The sequence below is a fragment of the Sus scrofa genome, chromosome 8 (genome assembly GCF_054392235.1).
Source record: "Sus scrofa isolate SSC_HxYL_T2T_F1_AM1 chromosome 8, Sscrofa_HxYL_maternal_Yorkshire_Landrace_v2.0, whole genome shotgun sequence".
Classification (NCBI taxonomy): Eukaryota; Metazoa; Chordata; class Mammalia; order Artiodactyla; family Suidae; genus Sus; species Sus scrofa.
In genome coordinates, this window is record NC_139390.1 from 71,755,874 (window position 1) to 71,781,833 (window position 25,960).

The 25,960-nt window shown below is 37.3% G+C and overlaps 1 protein-coding gene and 1 long non-coding RNA gene across 9 annotated transcripts; one reads left to right on the top strand and one right to left on the bottom strand.

Annotated features, from left to right (window-relative positions):
• Positions 1-22: 22 nt before the first annotated feature.
• On the bottom strand, positions 23-19,732 carry GNRHR (gonadotropin releasing hormone receptor). Of its 7 annotated transcripts, none has more exons than XM_084970987.1 (6): positions 19,193-19,714; positions 7,664-7,883; positions 6,622-6,767; positions 5,858-5,955; positions 2,013-2,102; positions 58-168 (listed from the first exon to the last, which is right to left on the bottom strand). In XM_084970987.1, the coding sequence occupies exons 1-5, from the start codon at positions 19,712-19,714 to the stop codon at positions 2,057-2,059; spliced, it is 1,032 nt and encodes a 343-aa protein (XP_084827113.1). In that variant the 3' UTR covers positions 58-168; positions 2,013-2,056.
• On the top strand, positions 104-22,924 carry LOC146400832 (uncharacterized). Of its 2 annotated transcripts, none has more exons than XR_014812626.1 (3): positions 104-201; positions 18,433-22,212; positions 22,755-22,924. It is a non-coding gene; the product is annotated as an uncharacterized LOC146400832 (long non-coding RNA). The 2 variants fall into 2 exon arrangements; XR_014812625.1 differs by lacking the exons at positions 18,433-22,212; positions 22,755-22,924 and adding exons at positions 839-6,734; positions 7,720-7,934.
• The last annotated feature ends 3,036 nt before the right edge of the window (positions 22,925-25,960 follow it).

Genomic DNA, 25,960 nt, shown 5'->3' on the forward strand with positions numbered 1-25,960 from the left:
GGTCAAGGGGCGGGCGGTGACGTCACCGGAGGGGGCGGGCTGGGGAGAGATCAGCCTGGCGGCGTCTTCCCGTCAAGCCCAGGGGCGTCCTGGCTTCCGGTTTGGGTGTGGTCGAGGGGCGGGCTTTGCTGCAGGTGGTTGCAGTGGCCGCGCTGTTAGGACTGGGGTCTGGAGGATATAAACGTAGCCGAAACGCTGAAGGTACGTGGCACCTGCCAGGCACAGAAGATTCTAGTGGCCGGTAAAATGATGGAATTGCAAAATCCTTAATAGTTTTAAAGCAATAAGAAAAATCCTTCATTTTATAAATTAAAAAAAACCCGAAAGCTAGTAAAAAGTAGCTTTGGATTTCCAGTCTAAGATTCCATTTTAAGAAGTTATACGTTTAAGAAATAATTTTGGACGACTGCTACGTGTCAAGCACTGTCATATATTGGATAGAATCATGTGATTTTTAGAGCTATGAATGCATTATGTCATCCAGTTTGCCCTCTTTTATGGGTGAGGAAAAGGAATTTATGGTCAGTGTAAGTGACTTGCCAGGTTAAATACCAGAATGAATGTCTAAGGACTTCTGAATCTCTTTCCATTGACTCTTCTTTCACCTTTCTTAGAAAACAACAAGAATTAGTGTAATTCAGTAACGTTAGAATTTATCTTTCATTCTAAATGTATATTTGGAGAAATGTTTGTAGGATTCAAAAAATTGAATCTTTCCACATTTTATCATCTGTAATGTATGATATTTTTATTTAGAATTTTTCCCATTTTGGTATGGAGAGAGGATCCAAGCGAAAGTGGATTCATTATACTTTGAGCCTCTCCATTTTCTTTTCAGAGTTGCATATCTCCAAATACCTGGAAACTTCATCCCGCTCACCTATGGCGTGATTCAGATTTCTCAGTCAAGTTGTATACCTTTTCTACATAATCGTGAAAATGAACTTGGTCTATGTCTCATTCTTTCAAGGTTCTGTCCTAGCACTGAAGTTATCCCCGGTCCTCTCTCTTTTTAAGAAAATTAATAGAGATAAATATCTTTGACAGGTTCACCCCACAAATAATGCCAATTTCTCTATTTCTCTCCGTCTAACTTTTTTTTTTTTTTTAATTTTATGGCTGCATCCGTGGCATATAGACTTTTCCCAGACAGGCATTGAATCCAAACCCCAGCTGCAACCTGTGCCACAGCTGTAGCAATGTCAGATCCTTTAACCCACGGCACCAGGCCAGGATTGAACACACATCCAAAGTGACCGAGCCATGGCAGTCGGATTCTTTTTTTTTTTTTTTTTTGGTCTTTTTGCCTTTTCTAGGACCTCTCCTGCGACATGGAGGTTCCCAGGCTAGGGGTCTAATCAGAGCTGTAGCCCCTGGCCTACGCCAGAGCCACAGCAACACGGGATCTGAGCTGCGTCTGTGACCTACACCACAGCTCACGGCAATGCTGGATCCTTAACCCACTGAGCAAGGCCAGGGATCGAACCTGCAATCTCATGGTTTCTAGTCAGATTCGTTCGTTAACCACTGCGCCATGACGGGAACGCCTCAGTTTTATTTTGAAAAGGTAATTGGTGATGGTGGCAGGTATTGCTGGCTTCTGACCCCCAAAACATTCCGCTTATGATATCTCAAAAGAGAAAAAAGGAAGTGAGTTCTCTTGTGGCTCAGGTCACTGTTGTGGCACGGGTTCAATCCCTGGCCTTGGAACTTTCATATGCTGCAGGTGCAGCCACAAAAAGGAAAACAAGAAATTTTTTTTTTTAGTTATCGGAGGGCTAAATAAATGTTCAGGGAAATTGAGCACTGCTCTCTAGAGGAGGATAAAAATACCCTTAAGATATTTAGGGTTATCCCTTTCTCCTTTGCCAGTGATTAGCTTAGGGTGGTCATGTGCTCCAATTCTAGCCAATTTAAGAGGAAGTGCTGAGGGTTCTGGGAGAGAGAGATGCATGGGGTTAGAAGCAACCCTTTCTTTCTGCCTTTGAGACTTCTGGTTGGTGACAACTAACCTCTAATCTCTGAGGTAAATCCTTGTGGAACCAGAGAAAATGCCTCAAAGTTCTGCCTTAACCAACTCTGCATGCCTACTTCCAGCCTCCCTGTAACATGAAAACATGCCACTTTTAGTCTGACATTTCTATTACTTACAGCAGAAAGCATCCTAACAGCAGCATTGATGCATAAAATAAAAGTCATACAAACAGATACACGTATATTTATTGTACTTTTCTCTCACTATAAAAGCAATATAGGGTCACCTTAGAAATTTGGAATACATGTATTCACAAGAAAGAAAAATTTTTTAAAATTACTCAAGAGATAATAGTATGCACATTTTTTTGCATATATTCTATTGTTCCTATGCATGCACTTTATATAGTATATAATTTAAAAATTAGACTAATTGTTTTACACCTAATTTTTAAACTTAACTGTAAGAATTAAATTGAAGATTTAAATCAATCTTTATTAGATATTAAACTGAATCTTATTTAGTTTCCTATGGACACAATTTATAGTAATTAGATAAGCTCAAGGAATTGGTTCACTGATTGAAACCAAGCTAAAGGTAAGATAGATGAGATTTTAAATATACTTTAACTGTCCATGAATATTATCTTTGTGACTACGGAATCATTTCTGAGACCAGGGCACTTTAAAAAAAATGGCTGACTCTTACAGCTGCACCTGCAACATATGGAAGTTCCTAGGTTAGGGGTCAAATTGGAGCTGCAGCGGCCAGCCTACGCCACAGCCACAGCAATGCTGGAGCCGAACCACACCTGCAACCTACATTGTAGCTTGTGGCAAGGCCGGGGATGGAACCTACATACTCAAGGATACCAGTCAGGTTCTTAACCCACTGAGCCACAACAGGAAATCTCAAAATTTGATTTAAATTCAAACCCATCATCACCTCTTGACAATTTAAAGACAGTGACTGATCTCTCAATCTTAAATGCACTTGCTTTAAACTGAAAGACCCTCTAACATAGGAACAATGTTCCCATAAAACATTGGGATATGTTCTCTGTTCTCGATATGCAGAGAACTCAATAAGGGCTAAACTAACCATTGTTTTAGATGATGCATTTAAAGACCAGATATACAGACAAAAGTCTGAGAAAATAAACATACCATTTTTTATTTCTTTTCAGACCCTAAAAAAAAAAAGTCTAACTCATTTCCACTGATTTATGTTCCCAGATGTGATGTGATACCTCTTTCATAGGCTGAAATTGAATTCATGCAATATTTGTTTAATTCATTGTCATTTGTTCACGTCATTTTATTACTAAATTGAATTGCAAAAGGAAATCCATTTTTTAACCAGTTTTATATGCTAAATAGAGGAGACAGCCAAGACAAAATCTTAATTATCTGACATACTGGATTAACTCTGCAGAACATATCCCTTTCTACAAGAAATCCTCATCTTTTATTATGATAGAGTAAATAACTGTAATACCAAATAGTGACTGCTCTTTGTTGAGTGGTGTACCTTTAACTTAAAGGCCACATTTACCTTTTGCATTATTAATTTTAGTTTAAATCTTTATCTACATTATAATTTATGGACTACAATGTCTTTATAATATATTTATTTCTGCAAAGTTTTTTTATTACATGTTGAGCTTTAAGAGAGTTTTTAAGGTAATTAAGGTGAAACAATCCAGTTTCAATATTGACATTATTCTATATATATAAAAAGAAATGAATACATTCTGATACATTTTTATTATAACAAACTTCTAATAACTACACAAAATCAGTTTCAGAATTCTTAACTTTTTTGTGACTTGGGCTCCTTTGGCAGTCTAGTTTGGCCTATTAACCCATCGCAGGACAATATTTTTAAATGCATAAAATAATACGCATAGGAATAAAAGAAAAGCAGTTGCACTGAAATAGTTTTATGCATGGACCACAAGTTAAAACACCCTAGATTTTGAATAGCCCTTTAGTTAACATATTTAAAAAATGCCTGAGAACATATCTAAAGAGAATAGTTTCTTGAACATATAAAAAAGCCAAGCCAAAGTATGTTCAATAAACACATATCTAATAAAGCCCTTAGATTGTATCTTACATATTTTTGCCTTTGTTATTTAAAAAAATTTTTTTGTCTTTTTAGGGCCACACCCGTGGCATATGGAGGTTCCCAGGCTAGGGGGTCAAATCAGAGCTACAGCTGCCGGTCTATGGTAAAGGGATGTTCAGAAGAATGATTTCATCATGATTTATCTATATTCCTGTGTCATCTAGCAGAACTATAAAATCTTTGTTTGTTTGTTTGTTTGTTTTTTTAGGGCCACACCTGGGGCATATGGAAGTTCCCAGCTAGGGGTCAAATTGGAGCTGTAGCTGCTGGCTGGCCTACACCACAGCCACAGCAATGCCAGACCCAAGCCACGTCTGCGACCTACACCACAGCTCGTGACAACACCAGGTCCCTGACCCACTGAGTGAGGCCAGGGATTGAACCCACGTCCTCATGGATGCTAGTTGGATTCGTTACTGCTAAGCCACAACTATAAAACTGCTAACTCCACAACTATAAAACTGCTAACTCCAGAACTATAAAATCTTGATATCGGTATACATTTCTTTAAAGTTAACTTTGAGGATTTTAGCACATTACAAATTTTGATTCTTGTCCAACTCAACTATAGGGTTGAGGCATAGATTGGTTAATTAAAGGTTGAGCTTAGTGAAAAGAAGATGGGAATGAACAAGTAGAAGGAAAGAGTTCAATGGTGACAGAAATAGGAACAATGGAGAGAGAATTGGAAAATAATCTAGGATGTAGAAAAAAAATCAGCATACTGCAATACTAAAAAACTGAAAGTATGAGGAGAGAAAAATAAAGACCTAATTAGTCTAATTAGCAATTTACTTTCCACAAGTCCACATACTCTGGAATATGTGGAAATTACATTTTATCTTTTGTGTGACACTACATATCTCACATGAATATAATAATATTTTACCTATTTTATTTTTAAAAAAGAACGTAAGCTGTGGTTGAATTTCTTTTTAGTTCCCTTATATGATTTTCTCATATATTTAATGGATTTTAGAGAACCCTTTCATCCCACCCCCTTTCTCATGGAATGAGTTGAAACAGAGGCCTGAACTAAAAGAGGTATCATGCTCACATATTTTGGAAGCCGTATCATTTAATATGCGTATCAGCAGGAGTTACACATTTACAGAAAGTTTTTCTTTCTCCTTTTCTAACACTATTCTGTCTTCTTTGACCTGTATGTATTGAAACTGGTTTTTCAGGACTCATTTACATATCAAGTAACTTTTTGCTTGATTTCTTATTTTCCTTTAGTGATTTGTGGATTATGGGTTTAGAAAGATCAGAAGGTAGGGGAAAAAAACCTCATATTAAAAGAGAGGGTATGTTATGCATTCAACAATCAATATAGGTCCTTTCTTTTTTTTGCCATTTCTTGGGCTGCTCCTGCGGCATATGGAGGTTCCCAGGCTAGGGGTCGGATCGGAGCTGTAGCAGCCCGACCTACACCAGAGCCACAGCAACACGGGGTCTGAGCTGCGTCTGTGACCTACACCACAGCTCACGGCAATGCTGGATCCTTAACCCACTGAGCAAGGCCAGGGATTGAACCGCAACCTCATGGCTCTTAGTTGCTAACCACTGAGCCACGACGGGAACTCTGATATAGGTCCTTTCTTGATTGTAATTTCAAACAATGTTATTATTACAACACTTAAGTACCACCAAATCCATAGACTGTATATTCGAGAGGACTAGTCTAACTCCTTGTCTAAATCCAAATGTCTCTAAGACTCCCTTCTATATGAAGACCCTTCACAACCTTACCCTGTGACGAATGGGGTGAAGGAGAACTGTTTACAAGTCTCGTCAGGTTGGAGAAGTGGACAGTGAGTTGGAAGCTGACTACTCCAAACATCAGAAGCCTTTTGAAGCCAAAGAAAAAATTAGATTGATTGCATTATTATTATTATTATTATTTTTAACCATAGGAGTGAAAACTGATCATATGGGCAGGGAGATGCTCTCTCTGTGCTCCATGTATTATTTTAGCATGACATAATTGCTGCTAAGTCCCTTCAGAGAAAAACTCTCCAAGGCATGATGGAGTTAGGACTGTGTTCCTAGCCTAATTTTTTGGCATTTATTTGCCTTAGGAAATGGCTATTTTAAGTATTCATACATTATTATACAAGAAGAAAAGGATTTTAAAAACTCATATAATGTACTATAGGAGCTCAGAAAGCACAGAGATTCATTCAGAAGCTCATGATTAAGTGGAAATATTTCATTATTTTTCCTACAATTTTTTTTCCTTCTAATTGGGTCTCTGACAATATGATTTCTAAGAGAAAAATAATAATATTATACCCTAAAATTCTGCTTTGTTTTTATGTAAATGTGCTACAATATGCTTTGTGCTTGTCATTCCCCAAAGGGGAAATTCATCATTTTGCCCTTCTTTATATAATTCTGTATATAGTCTAACAAAATTACAGAGAGAAATATCCGTATATAAGTGGATCAAAGCATGGATTTAAAAAAGCAAAGAGAAAGAAGAAGTGATTGACTGGATCTGACACCCTGTTTACCATTTCGGGATCAAACCAGTACCAAATTCCTAGGACATAGTAGGGAGTCCAGCAGACAATAAATGAAGCAGCAAATGCAACTGTCATCTTCAGAGTCCTCAACCGAGCTCGTGGTATGTTGTTCTTGGATTGATTCAGTTGCAGGTCTTTCAGGTAGAGAAAAGACAAGGTGTTTAATGACCAGTTTTATTACAAAACCAAAGCAGACAAAAAGCAAGAGAGAATCACTAAACGTAATGAATATAATGGAAGAAAATGTCTAATATTTTTAATGATGATAGTTTGTTTGAAAAACATGTTTATATTTCAAGTTTTCCACTATGTTGCAAAATAAATAGAAAATATTAAAGATGATAACACTCTTAAAATTAATTTTTCTACCAAACTAATATGGGTTGAACTACGGAATTATTCAAATTCTTAAAATATAAATTTAAGAGAGCAGACTGAGTTTGAGCTGAATTGAATTCCCTGCTTTTTGGTTGTCATGTCGTCACAATCATGTTTACTTTATAAATTCATAGATTTCAGCTTTTAGGAATGCACCAGATTCCCAAAGCAAAAAAGGCACAATCACATCTGTGAAGTTAAATGTGGAAAGTGTGTGGATATATTGTGTGGATACAAGGGATCTGAATGTGAAATAGGACAGCTTACCTCCTTAACAAGTCAACTGGCTACCATTTAACGAATTGTACTTTGCTACATTCTAGACATCAGGTGTTTGCTGTAGTGCTGTGATTGCCCAACAGGAACAATTTGCCAGAGCTTATACTGGGAAAATGCAGTAACTGTCCTTTCATCTTCAGTTCCATGGTGTAAAGTTAGAATGTTAGGAGACATTAAATGACTGCATCTATAAATTGGGGATAATAAAAGTATCCCCTTATGGGATGACTGTGAATATTAAAATAAGTTAATCTATGCAAACGGCTTAGGATAGTTTTTGGCTGATAGTAAGTGCCATTCTGCTTAAACGCTTGCTGGATTGCTGTTAAACACTGTCTACCTGCAATTAACACCAAATCTGAGGAATACATACTGTGGGGATCCTGCTGAAGGACTCTTGTCAGAGTGAACATGATTTTTGCGTTGCAGATCAACATGATGAGGAGAGGGATAATGAAGAGGCAGCTAAAGGTGAAAAAGTTATAAAAGGCTTGATGCCACCATTGTGGAAAACTGCCATGTGTTACACATTGAGAGAAACCTTCTGTCTGTCCAGAGCTGTCTGCTAAATGGATCATCCTGAAGATGTATAACTGTAGGAGAAAATAAAATTAAAGCATGATGTTGCTTATTGTCAAACAGTATTGCAAGTGTTCTTGAAAGTTTTCTTTTCTGTATTCTGCTAGCTTTCCTACATGTTGTTGCCCAAAGCAGCTGCTAAGCTTCTTGATATTATCCTTTTGGTGTTTCTATAAAAAGTCGTAAGTGGATCTTTACTTATGCAGGTTTGGGTAATGTGAATGGATCTGTAGGATTTTGGATTTCTTTGGAAATTGCTTCAACCTTGCATAACAATCATCAAAGACTTAAACCTTGTCTGTATTTCAATTTGAAATGCAGTTATGCAGAGTAAACTTTTTGCAAGTGATTTCACTGTCATATCTGCAGTGCATAAAACTGTGTCTAGCATTTAGAGTATGTCCTCAAAAGTACATATTTAAATTTTGTTTTTGAGACATAAACCCCATTAAAATGGTCAAAAGATGAACAGACAGTTCACAAAAAAATGTACAAAGTTCCCTTGTAGCAGTTCCCATTGAATCAGGGGGCTGGCATTGTCACTACAGCAGTTTGGGTCACTGCTGTGGCTTGGGTTTGAGCCTTGGCCTGGGAACTTCCACATGCCCCTGGTGTGCCAAAAAAATAAAAACTACAAAAAAATAACAGTGGCTCTTAAGATACGAAAAGATATTCAACCTCACTTATGGTAAGAGCAGTGCCAACCAATTAAGGCTACGTTGATATGCCATTTTTCACTCTCAAGATTGACAAATCAAAAAAAAAAAAATAGTAGAATTCGTGTCAAGGCCATGGGGAAAGAGAGACTCTCATACTTTTTTTGGTTGGTTGTTTTGTTTTTGTTTTTTTGTTTGTTTTTTGCTTTTTAGGGCCGCACCTGAGGCATATGGAAGTTCCCAGGCTAGGGATCGAATTGGAGCTACAACTGCTGGCCTACATCACAGCCACAGCAATGCCAGATCCAGATCTGAGCCTTCTCTGAGACCTACACCTCAACTCACAGCAACCCTGGATCCTTAACCCACTGAGCAAGGCTAGGGATTGAACCTGAGTCCTCATGGATACTAGTTGAATTTGTTTCTGCTGCACCACAGCAGGAACTTCTGAGACTCTCTACTTTGGTAACAATGCAGATTGGTACAACCATTAAGGAGGGGAATTTGGCAATAATTAGCATAGCTATATATGCATTTATCTTTGACCCAGTCATCTGACATTTAGGAATTCACCTTGAAGATACATTCCTACCTCAATTACATGAAACTAAATATGCACAAGATTACTCATTGATGCATTATTTGTAACTGGAAAACATGGAAAATAATCTAAAAAATCAATTCCTAGAACAGTAGCTGGATGCGAGTCAGATTTGTTAACCACTGAGCCACGACAGGAACTCCCATTAACCTTAATTTCTTAATAAATAAAAGACAATAATTGTATCTAATTGATAGGGTTATTGGGCACCTTACATGAATAATGAACACAGACAAACTCAAACTGAGAGACACTCTGCAAAATAACTGACCTGCATGCTTCAAAAATGTCAATGTCATGAAACACAAAGCCCAAGGAATGATTCTAGTTCATAGTAACTGAATCCCCCCACATAGACTTGGATTTTTAAATGAGACATTATTCAGACAACTAGTGAGACATGAATAAGGTATAGACTAAATAACAATACTATATTAGTACTCACTTCCTGATTTTGATACTTGTACTGTGGTTATGTGCTGGAACAAAAACTTTAAAGTACTGAAAGGGACATCATGTCCAAACTTACTTTAATTTTTATTTTTTAAGATTTTTATTTTTTCTATTATAGTTGATTTACAATGTTCTCTCGATTTCTGCTGTACAGCCAAGAGACCCAGTCAGATATATATATACACACACACACACATATATATATATAAACATACACATTCTTTTTCTCACATTAGCCATCTTCCATCACAAGTGATTAGATATGGTTCCCTGTGCTATACAGCAGGATCTCATTGCGTATACACCCCAAATGCAATAGCCAAACTTACTTTTAAACAATCCAGGAAAAAAAAATGTATATAACGACAGATAATAGAGCAAATAAGCAAATGTAATAAAATGCTAATATTTGGGAAAACTGAGGGAAAGGTATTCTGGAAATCTTTGCATGATTGCTGCAACCTTTCTCTAAGTGTGAAATTATGTTAAAAAGGGAATAAACTGAGGAGTTCTCATCGTGGCTCAGTGGTTAACAAATCCGACTAGGAACCATGAGGTTGTGGGTTCAATCCCTGGCCTTGCTCAGTGGGTTAAGGATCCAGTGTTGCCGTAAGCTGTGGTGTAGGTCGAAGATGCCGCTCCAATCTGGCGTTGCTGCGGCTTTGGCACAGGTGGGTGGCTATAGCTCTGATTAGACCCCTCGCCTGGGAAACTCCATATGCCTCAGGTTCGCCCCTAGAAAAGACAGAAAAAAAAGAATAAGCTGAGTCAACTATCAAGGAAAAGATGCAAGTAGTTTTCAAAAACAAGTTCCGGCAGACATTTATTCATTCTTTCTGTGTTCGTCAAGCATATTTCTTACCTTGTCATTTCTAAGATTTTCTGCTGAAAAACTTAATTTTATCATGAAACTTTATTTACACGAAAAGGTAAGATTGCCCAAGCACTTTAAAACCAATAGCAAGTTAATTCAAATAGAAGTGTTAGAGAATTTTTTTAAACAAATGAGAGACTATTAATTTCCTTTAGTTTTTGATTGAATGAGTAAATTTAAATGACACTTAATTAATCTAATAGGCCCGGAATTTCTTTCCTTTTTGAGATGATGGAGTAGGAGTAGACTATGCCTTTAAAAAAATACTGTCTTTCTTTGTAGAGTAGAAAAATTTAATGAGGTATACAATATAAACAATAAAATAAATGCAAATAGGATATAAATATAAACTATAATCCCATGTCTTTTTTTTAAATTAAAATGTTGACCTTTTTCAGTTATTTTTACAGCTTCAACGGCAAAAAATAATTTCTGTTTTTTGGGGGGATTTTTTTGGCCATGCCTGAAGCATGTGGAAGGTGGAAGTTCCAGGACCAGGGATCAAACCAGTGCTACAGTTGTAACCAGAGCCACAGCCATGAAAACGCTGGATCCTTAACCCACTGAACCACAAGGGAACTTCAAAAAAAGAATTTTTAAATAAATTCACTAGAGGGCGCCCAGTGAATATAGTATCAATCTTAAAGTCAAGAAACTCAAACATGCATACAGTTTATTCTACTTTATGATCCAGACCAACTTTTTCCACATTACAAAGTGACACTTTTGGTTCTCCTTTTTTTTTTTTTAAAAACCTGACCTTATTTAAAGTTGTTTTGAATTCAACCCAACAAATGATGTGTTTCAGACTTCAGAAGGGTTCCTTCACATAGAACCTGAGAGCTTTCCTTACATCTCTTAAAAATATTAATTTTCTCCCCCACCTCCCCAATCAGCCTTGGAATCAGATGACCCAAGTCTGACTTTATACCCCAATACTGGGTCACATTTCCACTTTGATATGTCATGTTTTTAAGCTATAACAGTGAAACTTTTAATAAAAGTGACTTTGAAATATAGTACGATGATTTAAATTTGGTTATTATACTTATTTTTTTTTTTTTGCATTTCCTAAAATTTTTTATTTTTTTATTTTTATTTATTTATTTTTTTTTTAATTTTATTTTCCCACTGTACAGCAAGGGGGTCAGGTTATCCTTACATGTATACATTACAATTACAGTTTTTCCCCCACCATTTCTTCTGTTGCAACATGAGTATCTAGACATAGTTCTCAATGCTATTCAGCGGGATCTCCTTGTAAATCTATTCTACGTTGTGACTGATAAGGCCAAGCTCCCGATCCCTCCCAATCCCTCCCCCTCCCATCAGGCAACCACAAGTCTCTTCTCCAAGTCCATGATTGATTTTCTTTTCTGAGGAGATGTTCATTTGTGCTGGATATTAGATTCCAGTTATAAGTGATGTCATATGGTATTTGTCTTTGTCTTTCTGGCTCATTTCACTCAGTATGAGATTCTCTAGTTCCATCCATGTTGCTGCAAATGGCATGATGTCATCCTTTTTTATGGCTGAGTAGTATTCCATCGTGTATATATACCACATCTTCCGAATCCAATCCTCTGTCGATGGACATTTGGATTGTTTCCATGTCCTGGCTATTGTGAATAGTGCTGCAATGAACATGCGGGTGCATGTGTCTCTTTTAAGTAGAGCTTTGTCCGGATAGATGCCCAAGAGTGGGATTGCAGGGTCATATGGAAGTTCTATGTATAGATTTCTAAGGTATCTCCAAACTGTTCTCCATAGTGGCTGTACCAGTTTACATTCCCACCAACAGTGCAGGAGGGTTCCCTTTTCTCCACAGCCCCTCCAGCACTTGTTATTTGTGGATTTATTAATGATGGCCATTCTGACTGGTGTGAGGTGGTATCTCATGGTAGTTTTGATTTGCATTTCTCTTATAATCAGCGATGTTGAGCATTTTTTCATGTGTTTGTTGGCCATCTGTATATCTTCCTTGGAGAAATGTCTATTCAGGTCTTTTGCCCATTTTTCCATTGCTTGATTGGTTTTTTTGCTGTTGAGTTGTATAAGTTGCTTGTATATTCTAGAGATTAAGCCCTTGTCAGTTGCATCATTTGAAACTATTTTCTCCCATTCTGTAAGTTGTCTTTTTGTTTTCTTTTGGGTTTCCTTTGCTGTGCAAAAGCTTTTCAGTTTGATGAGGTCCCATGGGTTTATTTTTGCTCTAGTTTCTATTGCTTTGGGAGACTGACCTGAGAAAATATTCATGATGTTGATGTCAGAGAGTGTTTTGCCTATGTTTTCTTCTAGGAGTTTGATGGTGTCCTGTCGTATATTTAAGTCTTTCAGCCATTTGGAGTTTATTTTTGTGCATGGTGTGAGGGTGTGTTCTAGTTTCATTGCTTTGCATACAGCTGTCCAGGTTTCCCAGCAATGCTTGCTGAATAGACTTTCCTTTTCCCATTTGATGTTCTTGCCTCCCTTGTCAAAGATTAATTGACCATAGGTGTCAGGGTTAATTTCCAGATTCTCTATTCTGTTCCATTGGTCTGTCTGTCTGTTTTGATACCAGTACCACACTGTTTTGATGACTGTGGCTTTGTAGTATTTCTTGAAGTCTGGGAGAGTTATGCCTCCTGCTTGGTTTTTGTTTCTCAGGATTGCTTTGGCGATTCTGGGTCTTTTGTTGTTCCATATAAATGTTTGGATTGTTTGTTCTAGTTCTGTGAAAAATGTCATGGGTAATTTGATAGGGATTGCATTGAATCTGTAGATTGCTTTGGGTAGGATGGCCATTTTCACAATATTGATTTTTCCAATCCAGGAACATGGAATATCTTTCCATTTTTTTACATCTTCTTTGATTTCTTTGATTAAGGTTTTATAGTTCTCGGCATATAGGTCCTTTACCTCTTTGGTTAGGTGTATTCCGAGGTATTTGATTTTGTGAGGTACAATTTTAAAAGGTATCGTATTTTTGTATTCCTTTTCTAATGCTTCATTGCTGGTATACAGAAATGCAACTGACTTCTGAATGTTAATCTTATATCCTGCCACTTTGCTGAATTTATTAATCAGTTCAAGGAGTTTTGGGGTTGAGTCCTTAGGGTTTTCTAGGTATAGAATCATGTCATCTGCATACAGTGACAGTTTGATCTCTTCTCTTCCTATATGGATGCCTTTGATTTCTTTTGTTTGTCTAATTGCTGTGGCTAAGACTTCCAAAACTATGTTGAAGAGCAGTGGTGAGAGTGGGCATCCCTGTCTTGTTCCCGATTTGAGTGAGAAGGCTTTCAGTTTTTCTCCATTGAGGATTATATTTGCTGTGGGTTTATCATAAATGGCTTTGATTATATTCAGGAATGTTCCCTCTATACCCACTTTGGCGAGGGTCTTGATCATGAATGGATGTTGAACTTTGTCAAATGCTTTTTCTGCATCTATTGAGATGATCATATGATTTTTGACTTTTTTTTTGTTAATGTGGTGTATGATGTTGATTGATTTGCGTATGTTGAACCATCCTTGTGAACCTGGGATGAACCCAACCTGGTCATGGTGTATAATTTTTTTGATATGTTGTTGGATTCGGTTGGCTAAGATTTTGTTGAGAAGTTTTGCATCTATATTCATCAATGATATTGGGCGATAGTTTTCTTTTTTGGTGGTATCTCTGCCTGGTTTTGGAATGAGGGTGATGGTGGCCTCATAGAATGTCTTTGGGAGTATTCCTTCTTCTTCAACCTTTTGAAAGAGTTTAAGGAGGATGGGCACCAATTCCTCTTTATATGTTTGATAGAATTCACCTGTGAAGCCATCTGGTCCTGGGCTTTTATTTGTAGGGAGTGATTTTATGACCTCTTCAATTTCATTTCTAGTGATTGGTCTGTTCAGTTGGTCTGTTTCTGCTTGATTCAGTTTTGGCAGGCTGTAAGATTCTAGAAAATTGTCCATTTCTTCCAGATTGTCAAACTTATTGCCATATAGTTGTTCATAGTATTCTCTTATGGTTTTTTGTATTTCTGCTGTATCCGTTGTGATTTCTCCTTTTTCATTTATAATTTTGGTGATTTGGGTTCTTTCTCTCCTCTTTTTAGTGAGTCTGGCCAGGGGTTTATCAATTTTGTTCACCTTTTCAAAGAACCAGCTCTTGGTTTTATTAATTTTCTCTATTGTTTTTTGAGTCTCTATTATACTTATTTTTAAAGCTTTTTTTTTTTTCTGTCTTTTTGCCATTTCTTGGGCCGCTCCTGTGGCATATGGAAGTTCCCAAGCTAGGGGTCTAATTGGAGCTGTAGCTGCGGGCCTACGCCACAGCCACAGCAACGCAGGATCCGAGCCGCGTCTGCAACCTACACCACAGCTCACGGCAATGCCAGATCGTCAACCCACTGAGCAAGGCCAGGGATCGAACCCGCAACCTCATCACTCCTAGTCGGATTCGTTAACCACTGAGCCACAACGGGAACTCCATAAAGCTTATTTTTTAAAAGCTTATTTTTAAAGCAACTATTTGATCGAAAATATGCTTGGTGTTTTTTGTCATAAAAGATGAACTAGATATATCCTGCTATCAGGAAATTAAATATTTGGTAGGGAAGCTATAGCAGGTATGTAACTAACAAACACCTGTAATAGACTGTGATAAGTTCCAAAAGAGAGATATAGAATAGTGCTATGGAAATTCGGAATCTTACTTGCCCTTAATTTGTTTTAGGCTTGGTTCAGTCTATTTTCAGCTCCAAGGCCATATTCATCTGAATGATTAATATAAGGATCCACTTTATTTCCAGTGGTTACTTTGTCCTTGGGTTATATTTCTTTAGTTTCTTTATGTTTCTCCTTCCTCATGCCTGGCCCTAGTTCTCATCAATGTTTGCTTTATTTTGCCATAAACAGTAGCAATTTTTAACCCTTATGTTACCCCACACTAATGACACCTTTACCTAAACTTTTCCAAAGGTGATTATCTTTAGATAATGTGCTTCCTTTCATCTATAAAATGGAGATATTAATAGTATCTACCTCTTAGGGCTGTAGTGACAATTAAAAAAAGTGAATACTTGCAAGGCACTTAGAGTAGTGCATGGCACAGTTATAAATCATAACCATTAATCACAATTTAGAGACATAACTTATAAATATGTACTATATTTATTTATTAATATATTCATAAATGTATACCATATATATATATATATATCACTCTGTACAATTGCCCTTTTAAACTTAGTTAAGTAATTGACTCAGAACATCTGGTAAGAGAGAGCATTGAGATTTGAAACCAGTTTTGTTTAAATCCAATATCCATGCCATTTCTACTATCCCACTGCCTGCCAGACTTGCAGGGAGATCTGAGGTCTTCAGAGACTACCAGTGGTGCTAGAGAATGGCCAAGCTGAGGACAGGGGTCCCTTATCCCTGTTTAACCAGAGCAACTCCATTATGTTTGTTTCATTTATTAAAGCTCCACATAGAATTTTGTTTTAAAAGAAAACCCCCTTACTGGCAGAAAGTATGATATTTTGGCCTCACTTTCAGAAGTGCTGAAACTATTTCCCCAAACCATCAACAGAACTCTGAGGTTATTAGGAAGTTAGAAAGCAGGGTGGTTAATATGAAATGAGGTCATTCTGAGCTCTAGCAAAATGTAAATTCCCAGATTCCAAGGAAGGTGACACCTAGCTTGTTAGGTTTTTTCTTTTTCAACCTAGGTATGAATTACTCAAGTGACAGATATCAACATATGCACCAAAAGATGAAGATTAAAGTCTTCCTTGCAATGTAAATTAGCCACGACAGGCTGCGCCTCTGTCAATGGGCTTTTCCGTAGAGAGCGCCATAGAGAGCGGTGAAGCATGAAGCACACTCACCATGTGTCACGCAGCCTGGAAAGAAAAAGCCCTCTCTGCTTCTTGTCTTCCCATCAAGTATACAAAACATTAGTCACAGGGCTGAAATCTCTTTTATTCAAGGAGAGAGCAGAGAGCTATAATAAAAAGATAAACTGGGCTTAATAAAAAGACAGGGGTCCAGCAGGCCAAGTGGCATCAAGCAGTGAATCCCTTTAAACCAGTGCTTTTCAAACTGGGGGTTGTGCCCATCGGTTGGTTTTCAATCAACATTAAAAATGAAATGGAACTGAGTAGAATATTTATTTTATGAAAACTTTTCTCAGTTATAGGTGTTTGAGAGAGAGAGAGACTATTTACATAGTATGGATATCTTTCTTCTGCTTATGGTGAAAAAGTTTTGAATACCATTGCTTTTAAGGTTCCCTTTGTATGTTCTCTTAGTTGTGAAATGGGGATAATAACATGGCTTGAATGTACCTTGCAGAGTCAGTATAAATATCAAATAAGATTGTGGATGTGGGCTTTTGCAGGAAACTTCGGCAAAGTGCATTATAAATTTAAAATGTTGCTGAAAGTAAGGATGAGTCATTTGTTTTACCAAATGAAAGAGTACTACCATTTTCTGTGGCCCATATTCACACAGATCTCTCAGTAGAGTAATGTATTGAGCTCAGGCTATTACATGAAATTCCTGAACAATTCAAAATCAGTTTCATATTTTCTTTTTATTACATCAAAATAGATAAGTATTTGGTGTTTTTTCTTTTCTATTAGTGTTGTGATATACTTAGATAAAAAACTATATAAATAAGTTAATATTTTATTTATAGCTTCTGGGAGAGTTCTTTAAAGACAGTGAAGTTATGGATTTATGTTTTAGTCTTATTACATACAGATTGACTTAATTATCTTTGTTTAGACTTCTACCTGCATCAATATCACAAACTACCAACTGCTTTCCAAAGAACTGTACTTATACAAAGGCCTTATGTTGCCAGTATCATGTCCCAAAATAAATATTGTTTAGCTCTTTTGTTTTTGTGGCTGTGCTGGTGGTGTTCAGAAGTTCCTGATCCAGGGATCAAACCCTTGCCACAGCAGTGATAATGTTGGACCCTTAATGCCAGGTTGCCAGGGAACTCCTTTTAGCTCTTTTAATAACCTGCCTTCCCTCCCCCTTCAAACAAATAGATGGGCAAACAAAAATCTCTTCTCAACATACCTGTCTATTCCAATGGTTTAGAAAATCCTTAGCTAATAATATTGGAGCTTTATTTTATTTTGTTCTATTATTAACCTCCTAAGTCCAATTTGTTGCCAAACTTTGTTTTTTGTTTGATATGTCCCTCATAAATACTATCAACTTCCTCTGACACCATCCTAGACCGCAAACTAATCATCTCATCACCAGATGATCTTAAAAGGCTTCTTTGCCTCTCTCTGCTCTCTCTGAGTCTATGTGAAATTTCCTAAAACATTAAGACTCTCTCTCTGTTTTTTTTTGTTTTGTTTGTTTGTTTGTTTTGTTTTGTTTTGGCATTTTAGGACAGTAGCCACAGCATGTGGTTCCCAGGCTCGGGGTCTGATTGGAGCTACAGCTGCAGGCCTACACCATAGCCACAGCAACACCAGATTGGAGCTGACCTACACCACAGCTCACGGCTTAAAACTTTTTGTTAAAAGAATGTACAACAAGATGACTATAGTTAACATTGCTCTATAATGTATAGAAAAGTTGTTAGGAGAGTAAATCTTAAGAGTTCTCATCAGCATTTTGGGTTTTCCCATTTCTTCTCCATAAAACACACTGGATATCCAAAAAAATGTTTAGTGAGGAATTGGTGGGAGAAATTAATTATCTAGCTTTTCAGTGTCTTGTAGTATTTAATGAGTACTGTATGTCTATTTTTGTTTGTTTGTTTGTTTTTAAGCCACCTGGCCAGTTTAGAATGTCTAGATAAATTGCTACCTGTAGTGGCAAGTTTTTGGAGGATCCTGATAAATTCTGACTTTAGTTCTGGACATATCCTTGTACCCTTAGTTCACCACACAGTACATTTACAGGCACAGAGACAGCTTGTTCATCAGTTATTAAAAGATTTTTTTCTATTTTTAAGAGTGTGTTCTTTTATTCAGAGATATGACTGTTGAGAAGGCATATTCTGGAGGTCCATCAACCAGATTGCTTCTGATGAAGATAGTCTGGACATATATTCGCCTCTGTAGGAGAGAACCTATGCCAACAGTCTTAGACTTTTTCTAACAGTCTGTTACAGTCTAATCTATCTCCAGAAAAGCTCAAGTCAATCTCAGGAAACTACTCAAAGTTCCAGAAGTCTATGGTTTCCCACATTTCCTCTTTATTTAGTCTCCCGCAGCTGCCATCTGCAGAACAAGATACTAACCAAGAATAGTTCTCTCTAAGCTGCAATGACAGAAAACTCAAGAAGCCCCAAATAAAACAACTTATACATACTTTCTACTTACAGAAATTTCTTTGTCCCTAAAGATTCTCTCAATTTACCATGTCAACCAGAGTGAAGAGTAGATGGAAGAATAGATTGGAGATTTGGTCAAATTTAAGAACAGCTACATTTTGCAGGAGCACTTTTTGTACCAAAGATTGTGATAAACACTTTAACATACTATTCATTTAATCATCACAAAAACTGCATAAATTAGGCATAGCCTCCAATTGATAAATGAAGGCATGAAACCCAGAGCGCTTAAGAAATTTGCCCAAGAGTAGAGCCAGTTTTAAACTCTACATTCTGACTACCCAAGCCCAAGTTCTTGGAGATGATGATACAATACTATCTTAGACAAGACCTTCGTTCAAGTTTAGATAGGAACTCTGTAATCTCCGTATCCTAAAAAGTTTCTGATAATGGTTTACCTGTGGTCCAGCAAAGATGCTACTGAGGAGCCAGGCCAAGCCAATCATGAACCGTCCGAGCCTGCTGTTGCTTTTCACAGCGAGGGGCCTTGTGATGGCCAGCGAGCGGTCCAGGCTAATCACCACCATCATGAAGGCGGGGGCATACATGGAGAAAAGCTTCAGGTAGCTGAGGACTTTGCAGAGGAACTCTCCGGCATACCATTGCACGGTGATGTTCCACATGCCATCCAGCGGCATGACAATCAGAGTCTCCAACAGGTTGGCTAGAGTCAAGTGTTTTAAAAGCACCTTCATTCTTGAGAGTTTTTTCCCTTTCTCTTTCCTTTGAGTCCATTTCTGAAGTTTCAACAAGAAAGAAGCATTGAAAGCTGTGGAGAGTAGGAAAAGGAAGAAAGTGACTGTCACGCGGATCTTTCCAGATAAGGTCAGGGTGGGAAGGTTGCCCTGCGTCAGCAGGATGCTGCTGTTGATGGCTGAGCAGTGATTTTGATTCTGCTCAGGAGAGGCACTGTTTGCCATCCTTCCCCAACTGATGGAGCTTCAAGACTCCTGTTTCTAGTACTTCTGCTGTTTTATTATAATTGAACCCAGAATTCTGTTTTATTTCAGTCTTCTTTAGATGGAAACGTCACAGGTTTATATTTATGTCAAATTTTGTCCCTGAGATGCTTTATATTTAATGTGAAAGATCAAGGTGAACTTGTTTTGTGTACTTATAATCCAACAGAGTGCTAAAGCAGAGCAGACCAAACACATTCTGAGGGCCAAACGTAACTGTAGTACCTCAGCAGATGGCCTGGTTTTCACAACATTTTTCCTAGGTGAAGAAGGACATTCGAAGCTTAATTTTGTATTTAAAATCCACTCATGATATTATTCAAATAACTTTAATGAAGAGATTTTCTAAAAACTACTACATGTTAGTGTTCTGTTCAGCAGATGAAAAATGAAAAATACTGAAAAAGAACTTGATCCAGTTAAAATTTGTTGTTTTAAGAAATTAATATATTTCTTGAAAACATTTTTTAATCATACACTGCTGAGCATTCAAATGTTAGATAAATATGTTTATTTAAAACCGTCCTCCATGAAGCACTACATTAATACCTTAGCAGAATCAATTTGATTTCATATAAATCGGGCTGCATTCAAATTTATCACTCAGTCTCAACGGTCAGTCCATCCATCCTTATGTTAGAGTAAAATCATTAACTATTTTTTCTGTTATTGCTTTGGTTTTACAATTGTCTAAATATTGTTGCACCTTATTGCATAGAGTAGCTAGATATTGAAGAGATTACTGTGTAAGTGTTGGAACCACATCTATATATGTTTGTATATAATATGAATATTTGTTTATATCCCTTTGTATGCAATCTAATCATTTCACATTAGGGCCACTTAGAAACTTTCTCTCTGTTGCTTTAATTTTCATGGTGAGTGCTTGATGATGTTTACTAATACTGGTATGGCTTAGATTGGAATTTATTAAATCACCAGCTTGATTTGTCTTGGTCAACTAGTTTGCTTCTGTGGCAATCAAAGAAGAAATAATGCTAAAAGTAAAGGTGGTTATGTAAATCAACTATAATAGAAAAAATAAAAATCTTACAAAAAAAGTGAAGGTGGTTAGTTTGATTTAGATGTTCATTTTGTTGGTTCATTTATTTAAAAATAGTACCTAAATACCTGCTACAGATACTCTCTTGGCCTTGATGGGTGATTAAAATCTGCACACAGTATCATCCAGGCCGTGAGGAAGCTTCCTTGGTGCTATGGAAGATTAGAGTACTGGCTTTACCTTATGGGCCTCCTCAGTTCCTTCTGTGCTGGCTCCTGGGTCTTGAGCAGCTTAGACCGGTTGTTCACCCGAGCTTTCCTTTGTTTGTCACCATGTGTCTCCCAATACCGGCTTATCTTACTATTTCCAGACGTAGATTAAATATTCAGCTGATTGGCTTCCTGAAGTTTCTCGAAATACTGACTAATGGAAAATTTTGGTTTTCAAACAGTTCATTTTAGGAAAATAAGTGAGATAAATAGATGAGTCAGAAATCAAGAGGAGTATGTTTTTTAGAAAAATGCAGCAATGCACTTTTAAGCATAAATATAACATAAATATACAGTTCACTCGACTCTCATTGTTTGTAGTAGTTATGTTGCTGCAGACACTGGATTAGTGCCTACTGAACCATTGCTCTCAGTGGAAATATGGGGTTAGGTTTCTGCAAGCCAAAACACCATTTGCATCACATAGGGTTCATTTGCTAATGTCCTTGTAAAACAAACCAAAACTCATCAGTTTTGAACACCGGCTCTTCCACATAACCTCTTCCTATATAACAATTAGCAGATATTTAAGAAATTCTTTTATATGACATTGTTAATCAACTACACTTCATTAAAAATTTTTTACTAAGATCCTAATATGCAGAAACTGCCTCACCTGCAAGTTTGACATTTTTCACACTACATCACTTTTTGAAATGTGCAAGCAATTTTCTATAAATTTCTTTAGTATTCAAGCTCACAATGATGCTGTCCACTATATTTTAAAAAAATCAATCCTTACTTCATGAATCCATAAATTTAACACTTTGCAGGTTTTCCATGGTTTCATCACATGCTAGAGATTTCATTTTAGTACTCCTCAGAGTGGCTTTATGTACAAATTAGCAAATTTCCTCTTCTTTTTCTGGATGTACCATATTGTTGATTCATTAATGTTAAACTCAGAGCCACCAGCACTATAACTAATGCCTGAATAAGGCCCATCTAAGGCATATATTTTATGCATGTATTTTCCCCATAAGGCACATCACAGCACCAATAACATTCACTACAACCAGTATAATCTACACAAAAAACATTCTGGGAAATCAGTATTTGAGAGCAATAGCATTCTCTGTAATGGAATTTAAACTCTATTTTCTTAGTTCCCAAGCTGGGGGTCAAATGGGAGCTGTAGCTTCCAGCCACAGTCACAGCTATAGCAATGTGGGATCCCAGCCATGTCTGTGACCTACACCACAGCTCATGGCAACGCTAGGTCCTTAGCCCACTGAGTGAGGCCAGAGATCAAACCTGCACCCTCATGTATACTAGTCAGGTTCTTTAACTGCTGAGCCATAACAGGAACTCCTGGGAAGGTAGGTTACAAGAGAATATGACAAGGCTATCCTTTTTTCTGGCACTGGCAAACATAGGCAGTATGGCTCTTTTTAAAATAAGGGAACCCTTGAAACAAAGAAGGGATAAATTCTCTATAAATGTTTTTTGTTTTGTTTTGTATTTTACTTGGTGAAAAATCTTGGTGGTGAAAATCTCTAAGGAAGCCAGTCTTTTGAGGGGAAGTAAACAAATTACTATGCCAAAAAGAGTCTGAACAATACTAAATGCAAAAGCAAGGGTAGTGTGCTCAGCAAAAGAGCCTTGAAAAGCAGCAGTCTAGGAGTTCCCGTCGTGGCCCCGTGATTAACGAATCCGACTAGGAGTGATGAGGTTGCCGGTTTGGTCCCTGCCCTTGCTCAGTGGGTTAACGATCCGGCGTTGCCGTGAGCTGTGGTGTAGTTTGCAGATGCGACTCGGATCACGCATTGCTGTGGCTCTGGTGTAGGCCAGGGGCTACAGCTCCGATTCGACCTCTAGCCTGGGAACCTCCATATGCCGAGGGAGCAGCCCAAAGAAATAGCAAAAAGACAAAAAAAAAAAAAAAAAAAAAAAAAAAAAGGCAGCAGTCTAAGTAAAAATAAGAGATATTAGAGATCAAAGAAAATATTAATCTACAAGAAGGGTGGCAAATTCTAATAAAACTGGTTTTGTTAGGGATTGAGTTACCTGACAAAAGGGTCTATAAGCTACTGCTGAGGACAAAGATGCTGAAAGAAATGCCAGATAATTCAGGTGGAGCAGTTACAAAGGCATGGCATTTAAAAAGGCAAAAGAAGAAACCAATTGAGAAATGACCCTTAAATTCATTAAAAGATCACTATCTTATCAGTAAGGGGGGACTGATAGAAAAAGTGTACTTCAACATACAGACTTACTTTGTGGTGTTATCTGTGTAATATTGAACTTACCTATTTAATAAACTTTAATTATATTCAGTGTACTGAGTCTTCACTATTATTTCAAAGATCTCATTATGAACTCTTGCCAGATACTATTTATAGCATAAGCGCCTGACTCTGAAAGAGGCTCAGTGGTTAAGACACTGGTGTTCAAGTGGGGGAGGCATCATTGCCATCGACACAGCCTACTATCTTTCTCTCTTGCAGAGAGGCAAAGAGTGTTTATAATCACATGGCATACTTCTTTTTTTTTTTTTTTTTTTGTCTTTTTGCCTTTTCTAGGGCCACTCCTGTGGCATATGGAGGTTCCCAGGCTAGGGGTTGAATTGGAGCTGCAGCCGCCAGGCTACACCAGAGCCACAGCAACACGGGATCTGAGCCGCGTCTGCGACCTACACCACAGCTCACGGCAATGCTGGATCCTTAACCCACTGAGCAAGGGCAGGGATCGAACCCGCAACCTCATCACTCCTAGTCGGATTCGTTAACCACGTCGCCACGACAAGAACTCCTGGCATACTTCTTAAATGTGCTACCAATGTATCTTTTTCATGTCAAATTATTTTTAAAAGATAAAATTAAGCATTTTGTACTTTTTTCCCGCAGAAATTTTATACACCTTCTATATAGAAAGAAATTAGGTAAAGTGGAATATTGTGGCTTAAATCGGTAGTCCATTTTGCTTTTTTCTATGATACCAAAATACGCACAGCATGACACTGCTTTATGGAAATTTTTATTAAGACAATAAATACACGAAACTACAGAATCTCTGTTGTGAAGTAATAACATCTTGAATTGTATTGATTTGTAAGAGTAGCACATTTTTTTCATGGGGTAATAGACAACTATTATTTTTCTGTTTACCAGCATTTTGTTTTTTGGGAAAGCACCCTCCCCAACCCGACCTCCTGAGAGGTCATCAATCAAGGGCCCTATCTCCTCTACTCCAAGTAGTACCCTGATCCAAGGTGGGCCAATCATAAACATGCTCAGGACTCTTTTTTCTACTGGAGGCAGTGGGCAGGAGGGCTCTATTTTTTGTGAGACTGTTTGCCTAGCACTAAGGAAAATCTAAGTAAGCCTGTCTTTATCACCTCAGAGGATAGCATTGGCCATGAATGAAAACAGAAGAGAGTAAAGTTAAGATGTGGCTAGTGATCAAGACATTGTTTGAGTCCCTGGATCTAGCCTTAGCTCTTCCCTAGATTCGTAGATCCCTAGATTTTTAGTTAGATGAGTCAACAAATTTCTTCTTTTCACTTAAGCTAATGCTGTTTCTGTCACTTGCAACCAAAGATTTCTGACCAATATGCACATAGTTTTTTTGTTATGATTTCCAGAAAATTAAAAAGTAGAATACTAATTCTTACACATGTAAAACTCAAGATATAACAAAATATTTTAAAATTAATCAAATAATAAACCCATTGTATTAATTTATCCAAAAAACTTATGACAAATACTTCATTTTAGAATATTATGCTAGGTAGATACTTAGTTATAACCATATCACATAACACAGCCACATCATTATAAGTGTGAGCCCTGGAATCTAATTGTCTGATTTTGAATCGCAGTTAAGCTAACTATAAACTCTCTGATCTTGAATTCTCTCTACCTGTTTCCTTAACTATAAATTAAGATTATAAGGGAACCATCCTCCAGGGTTGTTGTGAGGGTTCAATGAAATAATACATGTAAAGTGTGCCTGGCACGTATTAGGTTGTCTATGAATGTTGGCCACTATCATTAATGAAATTATTTGGGGGTCCTTGAACAAAATTTATATCATAATAAAAGCTATTAGTGGTAGCTATAGGAATCTAGGCGATGAAAAAGAGAAGGCAAAATTGCTATAGAGATACTGCGGACTGCAGTCTGGGAAAGCACCCTAATGAGAGAATATTCTGGATAAAAGTCAACTGATTTGCTTATCTGGCAAGTTAGCATGAGGTATAACAGTACACTTTATACATATCTGTGCCAGCATCTAGGATGTTTCTGTATGGGCCAAAGGAAAGTGAAGTAGAAGCAATATTTTCATATCATTTATTCTGATTGATAATTTGTACCATTGAGAAATTTTAAGAGATTAGAGATATGTAATATGGTGTTATTTACATAGTGTATTTAAGCCTAATAGTGAAATGTGGCCCATGTGTCTGACCATAATTTTACTATTATATGTGCATATGTGAGAACTTGTCTCTGGCCTCACTTTCACATGAAAGAGAAATTGGGACAAATCAACAAGCATCAGGATCTATCAAGCACTCCACGCTGTTTTGCGTCACTCAGGGTAAGGAAGTCTTCACCCTGAGTGACGCAAAACAGCAAGATCATTGGTCACTGGTACAAAGGCTAGAAGGAAAAGAGGAAGACAGATTTTCCTGAAAAATTTTATAGGTAGTAATAGTGCAACTCACTAGGCTATAACCTACTGATATGTGAAGTCCATGTGATTCAGTAGAGGACCATACACACAGAAGGGAGTTTTTTGCTAACACTGAATTTATGATTTCCCAAGGCAACTGGATCAGCAGAGAAGACTTCCCAAGTAAACTGTAATCCATATTTACTCATGTAATTCCCTTCAGTCTGGAAAGGAACAGAAGGGGTAATTATATATCCTGGTCCATTACTATCACTAAATCCTTGTCAAAGTCTATTACACAAGCAGTTTTCATAGCTC

What these genes read in the sequence shown, in the direction of transcription:
- GNRHR (XM_084970985.1), bottom strand. Translation starts at nt 19,714, where the DNA reads ATGGCAAACAGTGCCTCTCCTGAGCAGAATCAAAATCACTGCTCAGCC. An exon ending in GCATCTTTGCTGGACCACAG is followed by an intron (nt 7,884 to 19,192) that starts GTAAACCATTAT and finishes TTTCTCCTACAG; the next exon opens with TTATACATCTTCAGGATGAT. An exon ending in ACTGGTTTGATCCCGAAATG is followed by an intron (nt 5,956 to 6,621) that starts GTAAACAGGGTG and finishes TGGCTTCAAAAG; the next exon opens with GCTTCTGATGTTTGGAGTAG.